This window comes from Equus caballus, chromosome 1 (genome assembly GCF_041296265.1).
Source record: "Equus caballus isolate H_3958 breed thoroughbred chromosome 1, TB-T2T, whole genome shotgun sequence".
NCBI lineage: Eukaryota > Metazoa > Chordata > Mammalia > Perissodactyla > Equidae > Equus > Equus caballus.
In genome coordinates, this window is record NC_091684.1 from 27,982,656 (window position 1) to 27,998,576 (window position 15,921).

General features: G+C 38.8%; 1 protein-coding gene across 50 annotated transcripts in view; it reads left to right on the forward strand.

The window, feature by feature from the left end:
- Positions 1 to 13,371, forward strand: part of NT5C2 (5'-nucleotidase, cytosolic II) — a 139,410-nt gene extending 126,039 nt beyond the window's left edge. For 43 of the 50 annotated variants that reach the window (XM_023640181.2, XM_023640195.2, XM_070221635.1 and 40 more), the window contains 13 exons: positions 1,668 to 1,759; positions 1,897 to 1,954; positions 2,993 to 3,086; positions 3,722 to 3,775; positions 5,363 to 5,446; positions 6,493 to 6,534; positions 7,671 to 7,778; positions 8,051 to 8,117; positions 8,833 to 9,003; positions 10,481 to 10,532; positions 10,640 to 10,700; positions 10,852 to 11,028; positions 11,884 to 13,371. In XM_023640181.2, coding sequence (XP_023495949.1) covers positions 1,668 to 1,759; positions 1,897 to 1,954; positions 2,993 to 3,086; positions 3,722 to 3,775; positions 5,363 to 5,446; positions 6,493 to 6,534; positions 7,671 to 7,778; positions 8,051 to 8,117; positions 8,833 to 9,003; positions 10,481 to 10,532; positions 10,640 to 10,700; positions 10,852 to 11,028; positions 11,884 to 12,129 — 1,306 coding nt within the window. In that variant the 3' untranslated portion in view covers positions 12,130 to 13,371. Of the gene's footprint in view, positions 1 to 1,667; positions 1,760 to 1,896; positions 1,955 to 2,056; positions 2,262 to 2,992; positions 3,087 to 3,721; positions 3,776 to 5,362; positions 5,447 to 6,492; positions 6,535 to 7,670; positions 7,779 to 8,050; positions 8,118 to 8,832; positions 9,004 to 10,480; positions 10,533 to 10,639; positions 10,701 to 10,851; positions 11,029 to 11,883 lie in introns of those variants that run through there. The other 7 variants (XM_070221541.1, XM_070221539.1, XM_070221557.1 and 4 more) reach the window with 2 other exon arrangements.
- The last annotated feature ends 2,550 nt before the right edge of the window (positions 13,372 to 15,921 follow it).

The window sequence follows — 15,921 nt, forward strand, 5'->3', positions numbered from 1 at the left end:
AAAATTGTACGTTTTCATACTTTAGTCTTCCTCCTTTTTGATTTCTCTGGAATATTTTTGCTAATACTATCCCCTTCGTCCTCTTGCAGTGCTTCATTTCACTCTCCAAGATTCTCATGTATCTCTAACAACTTCTGTCCGTTTCACTGTTTTGTTTTGTTTTTTTAAACCTTAAATGTTCTCCATGGTTCTATTCTCAGTCTTCTCTTCCTTCTCTGCACTCTAAGTGGCCTCATCTACTCCAGTAGTCTTCGTGATTTCCTCTGTTACTTGTGCATAGATGATGCCAGTTATCTCTGAAGACTGAATCTCTGTTTTAAGTTCTTGACTTTTGTTTCTAATTGCCTGTAAAAATCTTAACTTTGAGCTTAGTGTATCCAGAATAAACCTCCTCTTACATCTACTTCTTATCCAGTTTTCATATTTCCATTAATGGTACCAGTACCCTCTCAGAGACACCTTAGTGTGAGCATCATCATCTTTGATTATTATGTCTTTTTTCATCTGCCACATCCAATCAGTTGCCTGGTCTTGTTCATTTTACCTTGGCAGTCTCTCTTGAATACATTCTTCCCTTTAATTTCCTTTGCCACCACTCTAGGACAGGCCCCTACTGCAATAACCACCTAATTGATTTTGTAGTCCTTTGTCTCTGTGTCAGTTAGCTTTTGATGCGTAATAAATTACTTCAAAAGTTAGTGGCTTAAAACAATGACCATTTGAGGTCAAGTTGCTTAGCTTATCTAGAATGGCCTTGCTCACATATCTGGCAGTTGGCAGCCTGTTGGCTGGGTCTCCTCCCTTCTGCATGTAGCCTTTTATTCTGCAGCAGGTTATCTCACTCTCATTCACATACCTAGTAGTCTCAGACTTCCAAGTGCAGCAAGAGTAGGCAAGCCCCAATACACAAGTGTTTTCTAAGTTTCTGCTTGGATCCCATTTGCACCTGATCAAGCCTCTACTCAAGGATGGAGAAAAAGATTGAGCTTCCTAATCAGGGGAACTGCAAAATCACATTACAAAGGGATAGGAAGAATTTGTAACACATCACATTTCTTTCTCTCTTTTATCTAAAACGGCTACTAATATTTTGACAGTTCAGCTCCGATGGTTTTATCCCTCTGCTTAAAAACTCTCACTGGCACTCTTTTGCCCCTGAATGAAGTAGAAGAACAGAAGCGATCTGCCTCACTTCATCTTTCTAGCTTTATTTTTCTCTGCTCCCCTATCTCTCCTCACATTGGATTAGTTTCTGAATTGGTCCACCTGGCCTTTAAGGACCAGCCCATATGCCACCACTCTCATGAATCCTTCCTAGATTTTCCTCCCCTCACTTCCACATGCGCTTCTCTCTGCCCTGTAAGTTGAAGTGGTCTCTCCTTCCTCAGTTTTCTCATAGCTCTTTGCACCTTTCTGGTGGTAGTTGTGATTATTTGCCCTTGTTATAATTGTCTGTATGTGACTCACCTCCCTTACCAAACAGAACTTTTTAAGGGCTGGAACCCAAACTGTTAATTTTCATAGCTACTCATGTGTAATATTTGGAACACTGCCTTTCATCTAGCCACCAGAATATTTTAATGAATTTTTGAATGATGAATATTTCTCACAAAGTTATTATAATGTAAATTTTTGAATGTCAGTTCATTTTAAAATTTTTCTTTCAGACCAGAAACTAGAGAGCAGTACCCAAATAAATTTATCCAACGAGATGACACTGAAAGATTTTACATTCTGAACACACTGTTCAACCTACCAGGTAGACTCATTCTATGCTTGCATATACTGATGCTTTCCCTTCTTTCCATGATCATTTGTCTTTGCTCAAGGGAGATAATGAAATAAGTTTGAATTATCTCACTTATAGCTTATGAATATCTATTCTTCATTTTTCAGAGACCTACCTGTTGGCCTGCCTAGTAGATTTTTTTACTAATTGTCCCAGATACACCAGGTATGTATATACTATAATTTTCTTTTTCCAATTGATTTTTTTAAATTAACGTGCAGGGTTTTAGAGAACTGGCCATTGTAGGTCTTTTCTGCTTTTCTGAAGTGAATTTAGTGCTAGTGAGAGATGCAACATTGCCAGCCTGAGAGATGGGACAGCACCAGCAGCTCCATGCAGGCTCTCACCTCCCACACGGCCCCTCTCCTTGCCAGTGTGCTGCAGCCATGTTTGGAAGGGACCACTTCTGATTGGCTTCTCCTGGGAATGAAGACGGCCAGCAGAGGTGCTAATTGTGACAACTGAGTGGGAGGTTTGTGTGATGATTATCTGTCCAAGCAGAATTACACTAAAACCCCCCAACTCATTTCACAGCAGCTACCCAGGAGCCATTCAGGGATGGTAATTTAGTTTTATTCCCAGGCCCAGCAAGATTTGACTTGAAGAATAAAATAAGTACTGTTTATCTCCCTGAAGTAAAATTTTGCTTAAGTCTTCAACAAGTTATCCTCTCCTTTTTAGGGGGAATTGTATGCTGAAAGTTTAGCCATATGTGCCAGTTTGCTAACTTCTCATCCTCAGTAGGCGTTATCCACTTCAAGGCACTAAATTTGGTGGAGCATTAAGTCACTAAGCTAAATAGAAAATAGGCAATACCTTTGTACCTACAGACAACATTAGAAAAGTCAGGGTGGAGAGAACCTAAATTACCTATTTTAAGTTTTAAATGTTTCTTTGATGGGAACCTGTTTCTTAAAAGTGATGAATAAAAGAACCTGATATGTTTGGAACTGGCCTTTTAGCTTCCATTCAGTATATTCTTCTCTCACTTTGTATTTATTCACAATTATTGTATTCCATTGAACACTGTAGTCATTTCTGGTGGTCAAAATGGATTTTCATTAGGGAATAACTATTTTCCTAATTAGCCACAGCCTTTATCCATGTGATAATGGAAACTTTGGGTCCCCTGGGCAATGTTTGATATTCATTTTATTTACCCTCTTTTGGATTCCCTGTCATGTTCTTTCCATCTTTCTGTAGCTGTGAAACAGGATTTAAAGATGGGGACCTCTTCATGTCTTACCGGAGTATGTTTCAGGATGTAAGAGATGCTGTTGACTGGGTTCATTACAAGGTACCTAGGAGCTGCTTCTTCATCTGCTCATTCTCTGGCATGCGTTTTATGCTCTGTCATTAACCTTCCAAGTGCAAATAGAGCAGATTTTTTCCCTCTGTTTAAAGAAAAAGGAGTTGCCCCCTCTAGTGATAGCTCTCTAGAATACTTTCCTTCTTGTCCTTGGCTGTTGTGCTTTCAGAGGTAATGCTGATCTTTCCTCAAGGGTGGTGCTTGACTTGTAGCTCTTATTTCTGTTTGCATTTCCCAAACTTACTTAGAAGAGATTTAGTGTTAAGATTATGCTTACCATATGTTTTGAGGATGATTATGGTCCATTTGCTTTTTCCAAAGGCCTCCACTTGATTAATAACAATTAATATTATATTTACTATAGATTGTACTCAATAAAATATGAATGCCTTTTGATTTCTAATTTAAAACAAAAATAGTTTTATATTTTGAATACATTTTGAAGGCAGAGTTGCAACAAATCATACATGTTGCTTTATTCTGGCCTTCTCTAGTTTATCCACTTTTCCATTTTGGCAAATACTTAAGAAATGCATTTGAGTTGATAATAGACATAATTTTTCTTATAAACTGTTAAAAACTGATTTTTTTTCTTTTCTTATTTCCTGTTTTTCTTCCCCTAGGGCTCTCTTAAGGAAAAGACACTCGAAAATCTTGAGAAGTATGTAGTCAAAGATGTAAGTAATAAAGGGGAAAATAGCCCTGCATGATAGCTTATTTTACCTATCAGGGAAATGAATAACAAGCCTATTTATAATGAAGTGCACAAGAGAAGATATTTCTTTGTCTTAGCATAATATGTGCCAAGTATAATCACCAAGAGTTTCAGCCAGAGCGTAAGTTTTAGTACGGTTTTTCCTGTTTGTTAACAGGCAAGAAGACCTAGTATTTCATTTCTCTTTTTAGCTCTAGTTGTAATAATAGCAGCTAGAGTGGATACTGTGTGCACAAATCACTGTGCTAATTACATGCATTATCCCATTTAATCTCCTGTGTAACTTGAGTTAGGTATTGTTGCCTCTGCTTTATAGATGAGGAAACTGAGGAATAGAGAGATTAAATGACTTGCCTAGGTTCATGCGCTTAGTAAATAGTAAAGCCAAGAGCCATATCTAAATGTAACCCAAATCATGATCACAGCGCTAGGTCATCTAAAAAATGAACATATATGTGACTGTTATTTAAACTGTCTTTAACCTGTCAACAGGGAATAATGAGGAAAGCTTTAAAATACCATAAAAGATATTAGTGGAAAACCTAATAAAATTTTTAAAAGTCTGTAGTTTAGTTAATAGAATTGTGCCAATGTTAATTTCTTTATTTTTATAATTTTACTGTGGTTATGTACGATTAATATGTTAATATTAAGGGAAGCTGGATGACGAACATATGGGAACCCTCTGTACTATTTTCAGAACTTTTCTGTAAGTCTGAAATTATTTCAAAATAAAAAGTAAACACACACACACACAGAACCCTAAGATGAGATACTTGTTCCTTTTCTTACAGAGTAAAAGTAGCAGAATGCAATATTTTCTCAAAGTTCTTTGGTAAAGATTTCATATTTTTTTCAGTCTCTCCTGTTTCCCCTCCATGCCCACCCCCATCCTTGTTGTTTCAAGAAGGAGCACTGAGGGGTTCAGGAGTGGTCCAGGAGAATTTGCGTGAAGGAATCAATTTACTGTGAGAGAAGGGAAAGCTTTTTTTTTTCTGGTTGCATCAGGAATTAGAATTTCCTTATGTGTCTGCAGGTGGGTCTGGGCATTTCTAGGTTTCATCCTGCACAGGTCATTTCATTCTACAAGGTGTTTTATAAAACAAAAATATGCACAATGAGGCCATATCTAATACTCTCCATATAGAGTGTTTTGTGGGTGATGTTTAAAAGAAGCCTCTCCTGATGTCTAACATACCTAATTCACATGCTTTAAGAGATTACAAGGTAATTTAAACTCTTTCCTGAGGCAGACATAGTGAGGAAGGTAGAGATTTTTTTAATAAGCATATAGTCGTTTATATATATATATAAATATGAATCTGTATATTAAATATACCATGTATACTACATATGTTAATTATGTAATTCATGCATAGTGATAGTGCCATCTTTTAAATGCAAAATTCTGAAACAAACCAACCCACCCTTAAAAGACATCCCCTATTCCTATTTCAGTGGACAAAAGTCCAGCATATGACTACTCCACATTGTAAACGAAAATATATTTGTGTTTTAGTGTTTTGCTCATAATCATATTACATTTCAGGGAAAACTGCCTTTGCTTCTGAGCCGGATGAAAGAAGTAGGGAAAGTGTTTCTTGCCACCAACAGCGACTATAAATATACAGATGTAAGTGCTTAATATTCATATTTTTTTGTTTATACGGAGGAATTATTTTGGCCTAAATAACTATGAAGATAATGAGGAGGAGAGTAGCTTATTAAATAAGGGTAGTTTTTGGTGATTTCCTTTTGAAAGAAGAGTGAAAAAAGCAAAAATATATGAGATAAGGGCTACAGCAGAGTGGTTCTCAAGTTTTTCTAAATATTTCTTTTGACTGTTTTCCCTGATTGCAATTGGCTACTTCAAAGTTTTAATTTTGTGGTTAAAACATTTGTGCTTATTAAATTGGCTTCTGTGTCTCTTCGGTGCATCATTTATATAAACTTGAGCAGCCACATCGTGTCTTGCACGTGTACATGCCCTCACTGCTGTTGGGCACCAGATAGCAATAGATGGTACAAAGATTCTTTGACTCTTAGCCATCAGAATTTACTACCTCTTGACTTAAACTTTTTTTGTCATGATGAAAGCATGTAGAAAAGCTAATTTTAACTCCTTAACCTCATTTTCCTTTTGAAGCTCATCTTCCTCTTGCTGAGACAGTTACGAGTTTCTCAGGACTCCTCAATCTTCTTTATGTAAAATGTTGATTTAGAAATCTGGTGATTTGGAGTAATCAGTCTTACAAAGCCAGTGGTGCATTTGCTTGGTCGGTCTAGGGACAGTAGTAAGAAGGCCAAGCTATGTTAATTCCATGTAAGTCATTAGTTTTCTCTATGCCCTTACCTCTGATGCCCCTTACCTCCAAATATGTGTTCCAGTCCACTAGGAGAACTGGATAGGGGGACACGGATGAATCTGTACACAGTTATCTCCTAGAAGAAGCTTACATCCTGCTGAGAATGTCAGAAGTTTTTGTTTGTTTGTTATAATGAAACATTAATTTCTGGCTTCCACTGTCATGGTTTTATAAATTTTAGAGGAGCGATGAATCCTATATTGAAAAAGATATGTCTTATAAAAATCTTGTGCGTGATTTTTTTTTTTAGGTGTTATGTATCTTTTGCAGAAGTAGTATATGGATCTTATTATGTTGGATCTTTTTTTTCCAGAAAATTATGACTTACCTGTTTGATTTTCCACATGGCCCCAAGGTACTCTATGAAACTTAATAGACCATTACTTTAGTAATAATGAATGCATTTACTCTTCCTGGAATATGGAGGGTAAGGACTTGGTCAGGACCCATCCAGAAATCTTCATTAACATTAGAAATAATACAAGAGCTAGTATAATTTAATGTCACTAGCAGCTTGAAAACTTAGTAGACAGAAATGAGAGATTCATGTGGTATTTAGTAGGATGGGATCAGAATATTTTATGCCCAAGAAATTCTATGCAGAATTGTTAAGTTTGTGTGATAATGAAAGGAATTTTCAGGTTGAGGAACATATCTGATTAAAAGAAACAGAGAATATGTATACGTCTTTGACACCTTCTAGATTCTGCTGTTAGTTATTGCTGAGTTTTGTGCCATGAGAACAGTTAACCTTGATATTTAGTAGAGAAGTCTTCATTCCTGCAGTATGGCTACACTTAGATTTAAGGAATACTCATTGCAACATAGTGACATACTTGTGGAATTTTAGTCCTAGGCTTCTTTGAATAGATGTCAGTAAATCCCTGTTTTGAGATCACCCAAAAGCACAGTATGCAGTGCTCTTCAGCTTGACCTTAAAAGGTGAATGCCATGGTTCCATTTCAGGATGGAGATACTGTTAGTGGGCATAACTTCTGCATTAGTGCTGTGATTAGCCTGCATGTGAGTCAAAGGCCAGTGTGTACCTAGAGCCATCATTCTGAGAATATAACCAGTAAAATTTCCTACTAATAGTTCCATGTTACTTTGTATACTTCACTCCTGATGCTGATCTGCCTCTTTCTTAATCTGTCTCTTCAGTATTGATTTGCATCTCTCCTTCGCCCCTTTGAGCCTCTTTTAGCCCATTTCAGAGTGTGAGCACACTTTCTTTCATATGTTAAATTGCTGTGAAATAAGTTAATAAGTAGTAGATGAAGTGATTTAAAATGTAGATTATTAGTCATTATTTACACTTTTTCCTTCCCTTCTAAAAGCATGTAGCTTTATAATAAGACACAATATGTTTTTAATAAACTGGTAGGATCTTCTGGTTATGCCTCATATTTCTAAATACCTTGAGGAGATTAAATAAATAGTGCCTTAAGATTAGGAGTGATGTTTTGGCTTTTGCTGATTCTCCTTCATCAGCCTGGGAGCTCCCATCGACCATGGCAGTCCTACTTTGACCTGATCTTGGTGGATGCACGGAAACCACTCTTTTTTGGAGAAGGCACTGTACTGCGTCAGGTGGATACTGTAAGTCGAGAGGATGATCTGTCTGCTGGCACATTGTCCTTCATGTTTCCCCTTTCCCCACTTCTACCTTCCCTAAGGACACAGGTATTTTTTTTAACGTATTACCATATATCTCTTGAAATTAAGGGTTTTGGTCTTAATTGAGATAGTCGAATAATTCAGAAGAATATAACTCAAGTGCCGCTCTTTTCTCTACCTAGCCAAGTAGCATTTTGGGTGGAGATTGTGATAGAATGATAAAGTATTACAAAGTTTGTATTCTCTTCTCACAGAAAACTGGCAAGCTGAAAATTGGTACCTACACAGGCCCCTTACAGCATGGCATAGTCTACTCAGGAGGTGAGTCACAGACTTCTCCACTTAGTCTAAGTCTTTGCTCAGACCTCATTTTGAAAGCCTTGGTGTCCTTCTGGCATACTGCCACATATATGCTTTAGTATTCTAAAGATATCATCTACTGAAGGTAAATACTTCAGTCACCTACTAATGCAATAGGAGTCACGGCGAATGGGTTTGAGAAGTTGTTAGTATGTCCTAATGAATCTTTGATTTTCACTAAAAGGATTGGTTTTCCCCATCCTTCTTTTACCTATTTGAGGCTATTTCTCAGTGTCCTGGAATCATTTGTGGTGGTTCTCAAGAGATTTTCAAGGAGCCCCTATGGACACAGACACATATTTTGTTGGCGTGAGAAACAGTTGAATAAAGCCAACTTAATGGCAGATCTGTAATGAAAAATGGTGGTGGTACTTTTGAGGGTTATATTCACTAAAGCTGAGATGTAGTTTTGTTGCTCTTGGATTTGGTGATCAAGAGCTCTGATCAGGACAGTGAAGCTGAAGGCCTTGGCTTAGAGGCAATAAAAAGAATGATGAAAAAAAGACAATGGTGGGTCTCTGTCTTTAAGAAAGGTGAGCCCTTTTTCTAGTCTGTTCCTCACATAATTTTAAGAATAAAATTAATGAGCACAGTATTTAATGGTTATGGTACTTGGAGCACTGGTTTTGATTATGGAGACATTTTTGTTTTCTCGTTGTTCATTCCACTGTTTCAGGTTCATCTGATACAATCTGTGATCTGTTGGGAGCCAAGGGCAAGGACATTCTGTATATTGGAGATCACATTTTTGGGGACATTCTAAAATCAAAGAAACGACAAGGGTGGCGAACTTTCTTGGTCATTCCTGAACTTGCACAGGAGCTGCATGTCTGGACTGATAAGAGTTGTAAGCAGCCATTACTCTTATTTTATAAATCTTTGACATAGTCAGTTTGTATCTAAATGGCCAGTTGTGAATTAATTCTCTTTGAAGAACCATCACTTTGTATGCAGGGGGTCAGAGGTGGTCAAAACCATGAGACCTGATATTTGGATACCTCCTTACCATCTAGCTGGAACTCCAGAATTTGAAGAAATATGGAGGTTATCTTGTTCAGCCTTATTCTTGAATCCCATCAAGGTTAAGTATAGAAGGTTACTGTCCCGAGTTATATTACAGTAGCAACTAAACTATGAATGCCACTTTCCTCTGTAGCCCCATATTTGTCCAACCACGCCTACGAGTTCCAGTCTCTGTGCTACCAGCCCCCTGTCTATGATTCTGGGCCATTGATGGCTCTGAGTGTTAATCGCCTCCTGGTAGTTTTTATTTGCTCTTCTGAGAAGTAGAGAATGAGGCCAAATTGCATTCTCTGAACTGAGCTGGACTGAATTGAGCTGTGGATCTAGTTGTGCAAAGATATGTGACACACAAGTTCTCCAACCCATCCTTTGCTAGCTTGTATCACCTGCAGTGTGGTGAAAGGTACTGCCTCCGGAAGCTCGGCCTGCCTCAGGTGGTTACCCTGGCTCCACCACTTAGTGTCTTCATGTCCTTAGGCAAGTGCTAAGACATCCTGGGCCGTAGTTTCCTCAAATGTAAAAATGAAGATAATAATACCTACTTCATAAAGCTGATGAGACTTAACTGAAGTAATATGTGTATAAAGAAAATAGAAGAAATAACCCTTCTCAACCAAGGCTTCTCATCTGAACCACAGAACACAGAACATGATTTGAATGACTCTTAGTTCTCCCAAAGATGGTAGATAAGAAAATTTGTTACATACAATGGATGCATTAGGGCTTAATTCTCTTTGGGGAACCCAGGTTGAGAAAGACTGGAACACATGGAAAGCATGCAACAGATGCTGGCTGTTGCTATTGTTTGTACTTGTCTGTGGGATTTTCAGATAAGCTTTCATCCACTTATTCAACTTTCCATGTATGAAATTTTAGAAATCTAGGTGATTTGGCTCTACTTCTTAGACTTGTGACTCTGGACAGGTCACCTAATTCTCATTCTTTCATCTGAAAATCGAATTTTTAACACTTGCTTTGCTGATACACCTAAGATGGGGTTTGAATTGGCACTTTGTAAGCCTAGAATCAGCATCCATTTGGAAGGGAGCATTGTAATCAGTGGTGTTTAGTAGGGGAAAGGCAGTTAAGAGGAGATTGCGTTCATCTGCCGCCAGACTCGAAGCAGGTATCGGTGGGTTTTCCTGAAGAGGGAAGAGGAAGTCATTTTATACACTCACCTTAGCTTTACTTCTCAGTCATATCTGCAACCTTTTACTTTAGTTTCAGGAGCCATTAAAAATTGGATGCTTTTTATTTGATTTATTTAAAATATTTTCCTTTTCCTTCCAAACCTTAACTAGCCCTTTTCGAAGAACTTCAGAGCTTGGATGTTTTCTTGGCTGAACTCTACAAGTAAGTTTCCTGATTCTAGAAATTTCTTCCCTAAAAACTATCTACCTCTTCAGGAATCAACCTAGGGGTAAGAGATGTCCTTCATTTGATTTTTCTTTTGTCTCCAGGCACCTTGACAGCAGCAGCAATGAGCGCCCAGACATTAGCTCCATCCAGAGACGTATTAAGGTATCCAAATGGGATTTGGGAGAAAACTTGGAAAATAAATTAAGTTTAAGTGATTTTCGTATTTCTGATTTTATATGGGGACTGGCACGTAGCCACTGCTCAATAAATATTTTGTGAATGAACTGAGACTCAATCTTGTTCTTTGTTTTAGAAAGTAACTCATGACATGGACATGTGCTATGGGATGATGGGAAGCCTGTTTCGCAGTGGCTCCCGGCAGACCCTCTTTGCCAGTCAGGTGATGCGTTATGCTGATCTCTATGCAGCATCTTTCATCAATCTGCTGTATTACCCATTCAGCTACCTCTTCAGAGCTGCCCACGTCTTGGTGAGTTAATACAGCCTTAAGCTACCATTTATAATTAAGATACACCCTTTTTTTTTTTTTTTTTGAGGAAGATTAGCCCTGAGCTAACTACTGCCAATCCTCCTCTTTTTGCTGAGGAAGACTGGTCCTGAGCTAACATCCATGCCCATCTTCCTCTGCTTTATATGTGGGATGCCTACCACAGCATGGCTTTTGCCAAGTGGTGCTATGTCCGCACCTGGGACCTGCACTGGCAAACCCTGGGCCGCCGAGAAGCGGAACGTGCGAACTTAACTGCTGCGCCACTGGGCCGGCCCCTAAGATGCACTCTTAAGGCTGAGATCTGCAGCCAGCTTTGTGGGATGGCACAGGAGAGTTTAGATCATTTCTTTCTAATGTGCAAAACATGGTTGCACGAAAAGGGGTCTTTGAGAAAGTATGATCAAGATAGAATGTCACAGAGTATAACTTGACTCTCTGAAGTCTACTCTATCGATAATGTTATTTGAGTGGCAAAGACTTTCCTCTTTGTTAGTACTAATGGAGACAAATGTGGGTTTTATATTTCTGTGTTCTGATACTAATCTATGTTTAGGGCTGATTTTTGCTGTGAAATAGAAAAAAGAATCTCTTCTCTCCCATCTTACCAGTTTCAGGCTATAGTAAACCATCTGGGCGGAGTTTTGAAGATTGGGAAGAGAGAAGATAGGCAGCTTGTAGGTAGTTCCAGGAAGATACTTCAGTATCTAAATTGGCTTGGCCTTGGTCCGTTACAGACATCCCTCTGCAACGCCACCTAACAGAGGGAGAGGGGTTAGGATTTGAGAAACAGCTGTTTTGCTCCGTCTGCTTTCTGAACTTCTGATTTTGTTCTAGATGCCTCATGAATCAACGGTGGAGCACATACACGTAGATATCAATGAGATGGAGTCCCCCCTTGCCACCCGGAACCGCACATCAGTGGATTTCAAAGACACCGACTACAAGCGGCACCAGTTGACACGGTCAATTAGTGAGATTAAACCTCCCAACCTCTTCCCACTGGCCCCCCAGGAAATTACACACTGCCATGATGAAGATGATGATGAGGAGGAGGAGGAGGAAGAGGAGGAGGAAGAATAAGGAGGAAAACCAAAACTCTGAGCGCCCATTAAACAAGTTCACGGGACTCTCAGGAGCAAAGGATGTTCTTCTGTGGGTTCTCGTTGGGGGGGAGCTCCATCAAAGGTATATCTGGAAAGGTTCTGAAGACTTTAAATATTCTAATCATAGGGACATACTTGTATTAGTTTTGTGTGTCTGCACTCTTTGCAGATGGTTCAAAATAGTAATGGAGTCTGTATTGGAAGTGAGGGTAAACCCAGGCTGAACTGCATGCAGATGGCTCCATCGTGGCTTGTGACACTGTTTCCTTGTCTTATTTCATCATCATTATGTTGTAGTGTATCTCGATACACTAAGGGTGGTGAAGGGTCTCAGAGTAAAGCAAGGAGGACGATGGGAAGAGGTCATCCAAAAACACTGTTATGTCACAAATTGTGCTCTTACTCCAAAATTCATCTTTTTCAGTGCATTACACAGTATTGTATATCCGTGGCGAAATATATTGTTTCCATTATTAAATGTAGTCTTCTGTTAAGGTCCAGGTTCCTTTTACAAGCCTTTAAGTGTCCTCAGTAATTCTGGTAAGGCTGCTGTCTGTCAGTGGCTTTGCAGAAGTGTTCTCTACTTGCTGTAGGGCTGGTCTAAAATGGACTGCAACAATTTCATTTTGAGGTAGAAGTCTTCATCCTTTTCTACAGTTTTTTGATTAATAGCGAAAATGTTTGTGTTATCCAAACACATAATCTTTTTTTCATCTGGGATAAATCCAAAGGCAGAATTTAGCTGAAAGAGGACAAAGGAGCAAGCCCCCCCCCCGCAAAAAGAAAAAGGGGAACCTTCTTCTATTACAGCATAATGAGTAAAATTCATTAGTAGGGACTATGTTGTGTTGCTCATGCCAACCCATTCCAGCCTTCTCTATCCTGTAGGGTTGACTGCTGTATTTCAGAGTGAGCATTAGAGGGTAGGAAGAGGGCTCTGTAAGCCAGAACCTTTCTATGAAGCAGAGGGCACAATCCATGTGAATAAATTCACTTCAGAATCCCAAGTGAAACCACTTCTTGTCGTTTTGAGCAAGAATGGATCATTACTGTATACTTTAGGGTATTACCAGTACAGTGAAAGTTGTTAAAACATTTTTAACAGTGGTGTACACTCTTACTTTAAACTTCATAGATTTCTTCATTCTTATTGTTATTGGTCAACACAGGAGGGTAGATTAGCTGCTCTAGAATTCAATAAAGTATAATATTTATAATACTGATTTTGACCCCTTCCTGTAGCACAACTGTAATAACTATTGGTCTTCAAGTGGGTTTGGGTTTGACTTAGTGACATCGATTTGACACTCTCTTAAAGGAAATATAGTCCAGCATGATTAATTAATGGTTAAATTTATAGCACTTAAATAGGCCTCAATTTTTTCATGGAAAGTTTTGGTACAGGACTGTGTGGTGAGGCTTTTTTAAAAAAATCACTTTATAGGAAGGAAAGACAGAAACTTAGCCAAGGCCATGCTACCTCATCACTTTCAATATATAGGGCTTGACATTTAGTCAAGAAACATACTTTGTAACTGGATCTGTCTTTTAGGAATATATGCTACTTTAAAAGTATCAGGTTAGAAACGCTATTGTTAATAGCAGTTAGATGCTGTCCCTGCTTTAAATTTTAGAGAATGTGTTTAAGAATAATTAATAGCTGGGGTGACCACATTCAAGATGGAGATGTTGCCCAGTTTGACGTGGTCTTAAGTTTTCTCAAAGTGAGATGATATCTAAGTGACTTATTACAGCTACAGAGCTAACTGACAATAGTATATTTACATATTTTCCCTTTTATAGCAAGGACCAACATGATCACTTTGCTTTAATTTACTACTAGTTTTGTATTGTTACCTACATAAGATCTTATCTGTGTAAGAGTTTCTTTTTAGCCAGATGTCTCTCTGGCAGTGGGTCCACAGATTGAGAAGTGGAAAGCACACATTTGGAATAAGTAACAATTCCACTGCTGGTCACAGCTTTCTTCAGAACCACCAAAATGTTTTAAAGAGGTAGGGTTCCATAAGAGTCTAAGACCCAGAGCAGAGCAGAGCTTCTCTGTATGCTATTCCTGTTAGAAGAACATGCTGGGGAGTAAGTGCTCCATGGGCAGGCACTCGGCGCAGCTGCAGTTGGGCTTGTTGAAAGATGAATGTGAGTTTCTCTCTGTTGCCAATAGTTAAGGAAGCTGAACTTAAAATGTATTTTAATGTATCCTTTTTTTTTTTTTAAACCTGAGGCGTTTTAGACTGAGAAGACTCCCAACTCTTTTCAGAATTTCTTTCCTGGGTACTTGGAAAACACCACTTATTTTCAGACTGTGTAAAGCACCAGGCACCTCTTGTTGGGTGCTAGACTGAATTCCAGTCTGAGGGCATGTGTGGGCTAACAGGGACCCTGCCACACCCAGCATGTGATCAGAGGCACAGCAGTTCCTTCTGCAAGAGGACTTGCCCATACATTCGTCTATAGAGAGAGTTAGTTAAAGCTCAGGTGGTGTATTTCAGAAAAGTTGCTTAAAGCCAAGAGAGTTTAGTGTGCTGTTTAGACCTTAGGTTTTCTCCTACCGTAAGCATAGCTCTGCTGAGACCTAAAATAAGAAAGCAGGCCCTTCAAGCTGCCCCTTCTAAATAGAATAACTTAGAGCTACAAATCCTTCAGTCATGTATTGTTTTTGAGCAACCACTTTAAAGCCACTTGCAGTTACATGTCAGATTTAAAAGTACTTTGTCCATGTTTAGATATTTCTAAAGCAGATTTATTTAAGAAATATTTTGTCAACAACTTTAAAGCCCTGCAGTTTTTCCAAGGCTTCCAGAGCATTTAAAAATACTCTGCTTATTCACCACAAATAGCCTGAGACAAACAACTGCATATTTAAGTCTGCATTAAGGGTAGGAGCCTTGTCCACATTCCATGTTATGGAAACTATTTAACCTTTCTTTGATGGTGGGAAAAATGGTAACTATGATCTAGCTATTGCCGTGCAGTTATGGGCCCAGTTGCTCACTTGGTTTAGTAGTTCACATATCAGTCCTTAGGTTTCTCATGACATTCTTTCTTGGTGACTAGAGCATCAAGCTGTTCTTAAAGTTTTTCCCCAAATGGAACAGTTTCAAATAATACACAACTTTGGGAGGCCCTGAGAATGAGATCTCTACCATGGAGCTACCTGAGCAGCCTGGAAGACAGAAGAAAAATGGGGCACTAAAGAACAGGAGGACATGCACGTGCACAGCAGCCAGGAAGGAAGCAGGGCCAGGGGACTCCAGGAACCCACACTGTCCCATCCTACACTTCCACTCACAGTGAAGCAGCATCTCACACTCTTCTCACTGCTGAGTATGCAGAAATAACAGAAAGCAAGGCATCTAGAAAGAGAATGCATTTGCTTACAGAAAGAACAAGGCAGCTTTTCTCTTTAACTTGGCAATCTCAATCATTTTTCCCTGTCCTCAGACTCAGTGTCTTCATCCCAAGGCCACAACAGTCTGACTTTTTCCAACAAAGGTATGTAATTTCAAAAATGAAATATATACAGTAGTTTAAGTCCCTCTGAAGAGCTTTAACACAAAAAAGTACTCCCAGTTGAACATAGAGCATTTCATCTCAAGCTTGCTAACTGTTATTGCAAGTCTAAGTAATCTGTATTTTCCAATTTAAAACAAAATGACCAGTTTTTAGTCTGGTCCTTTTATGTTTCCTCCCACAATGTAAGATACCTTTGCTCTATTTTATTACCAGAAAAAAGGTGGATTAGACAGAT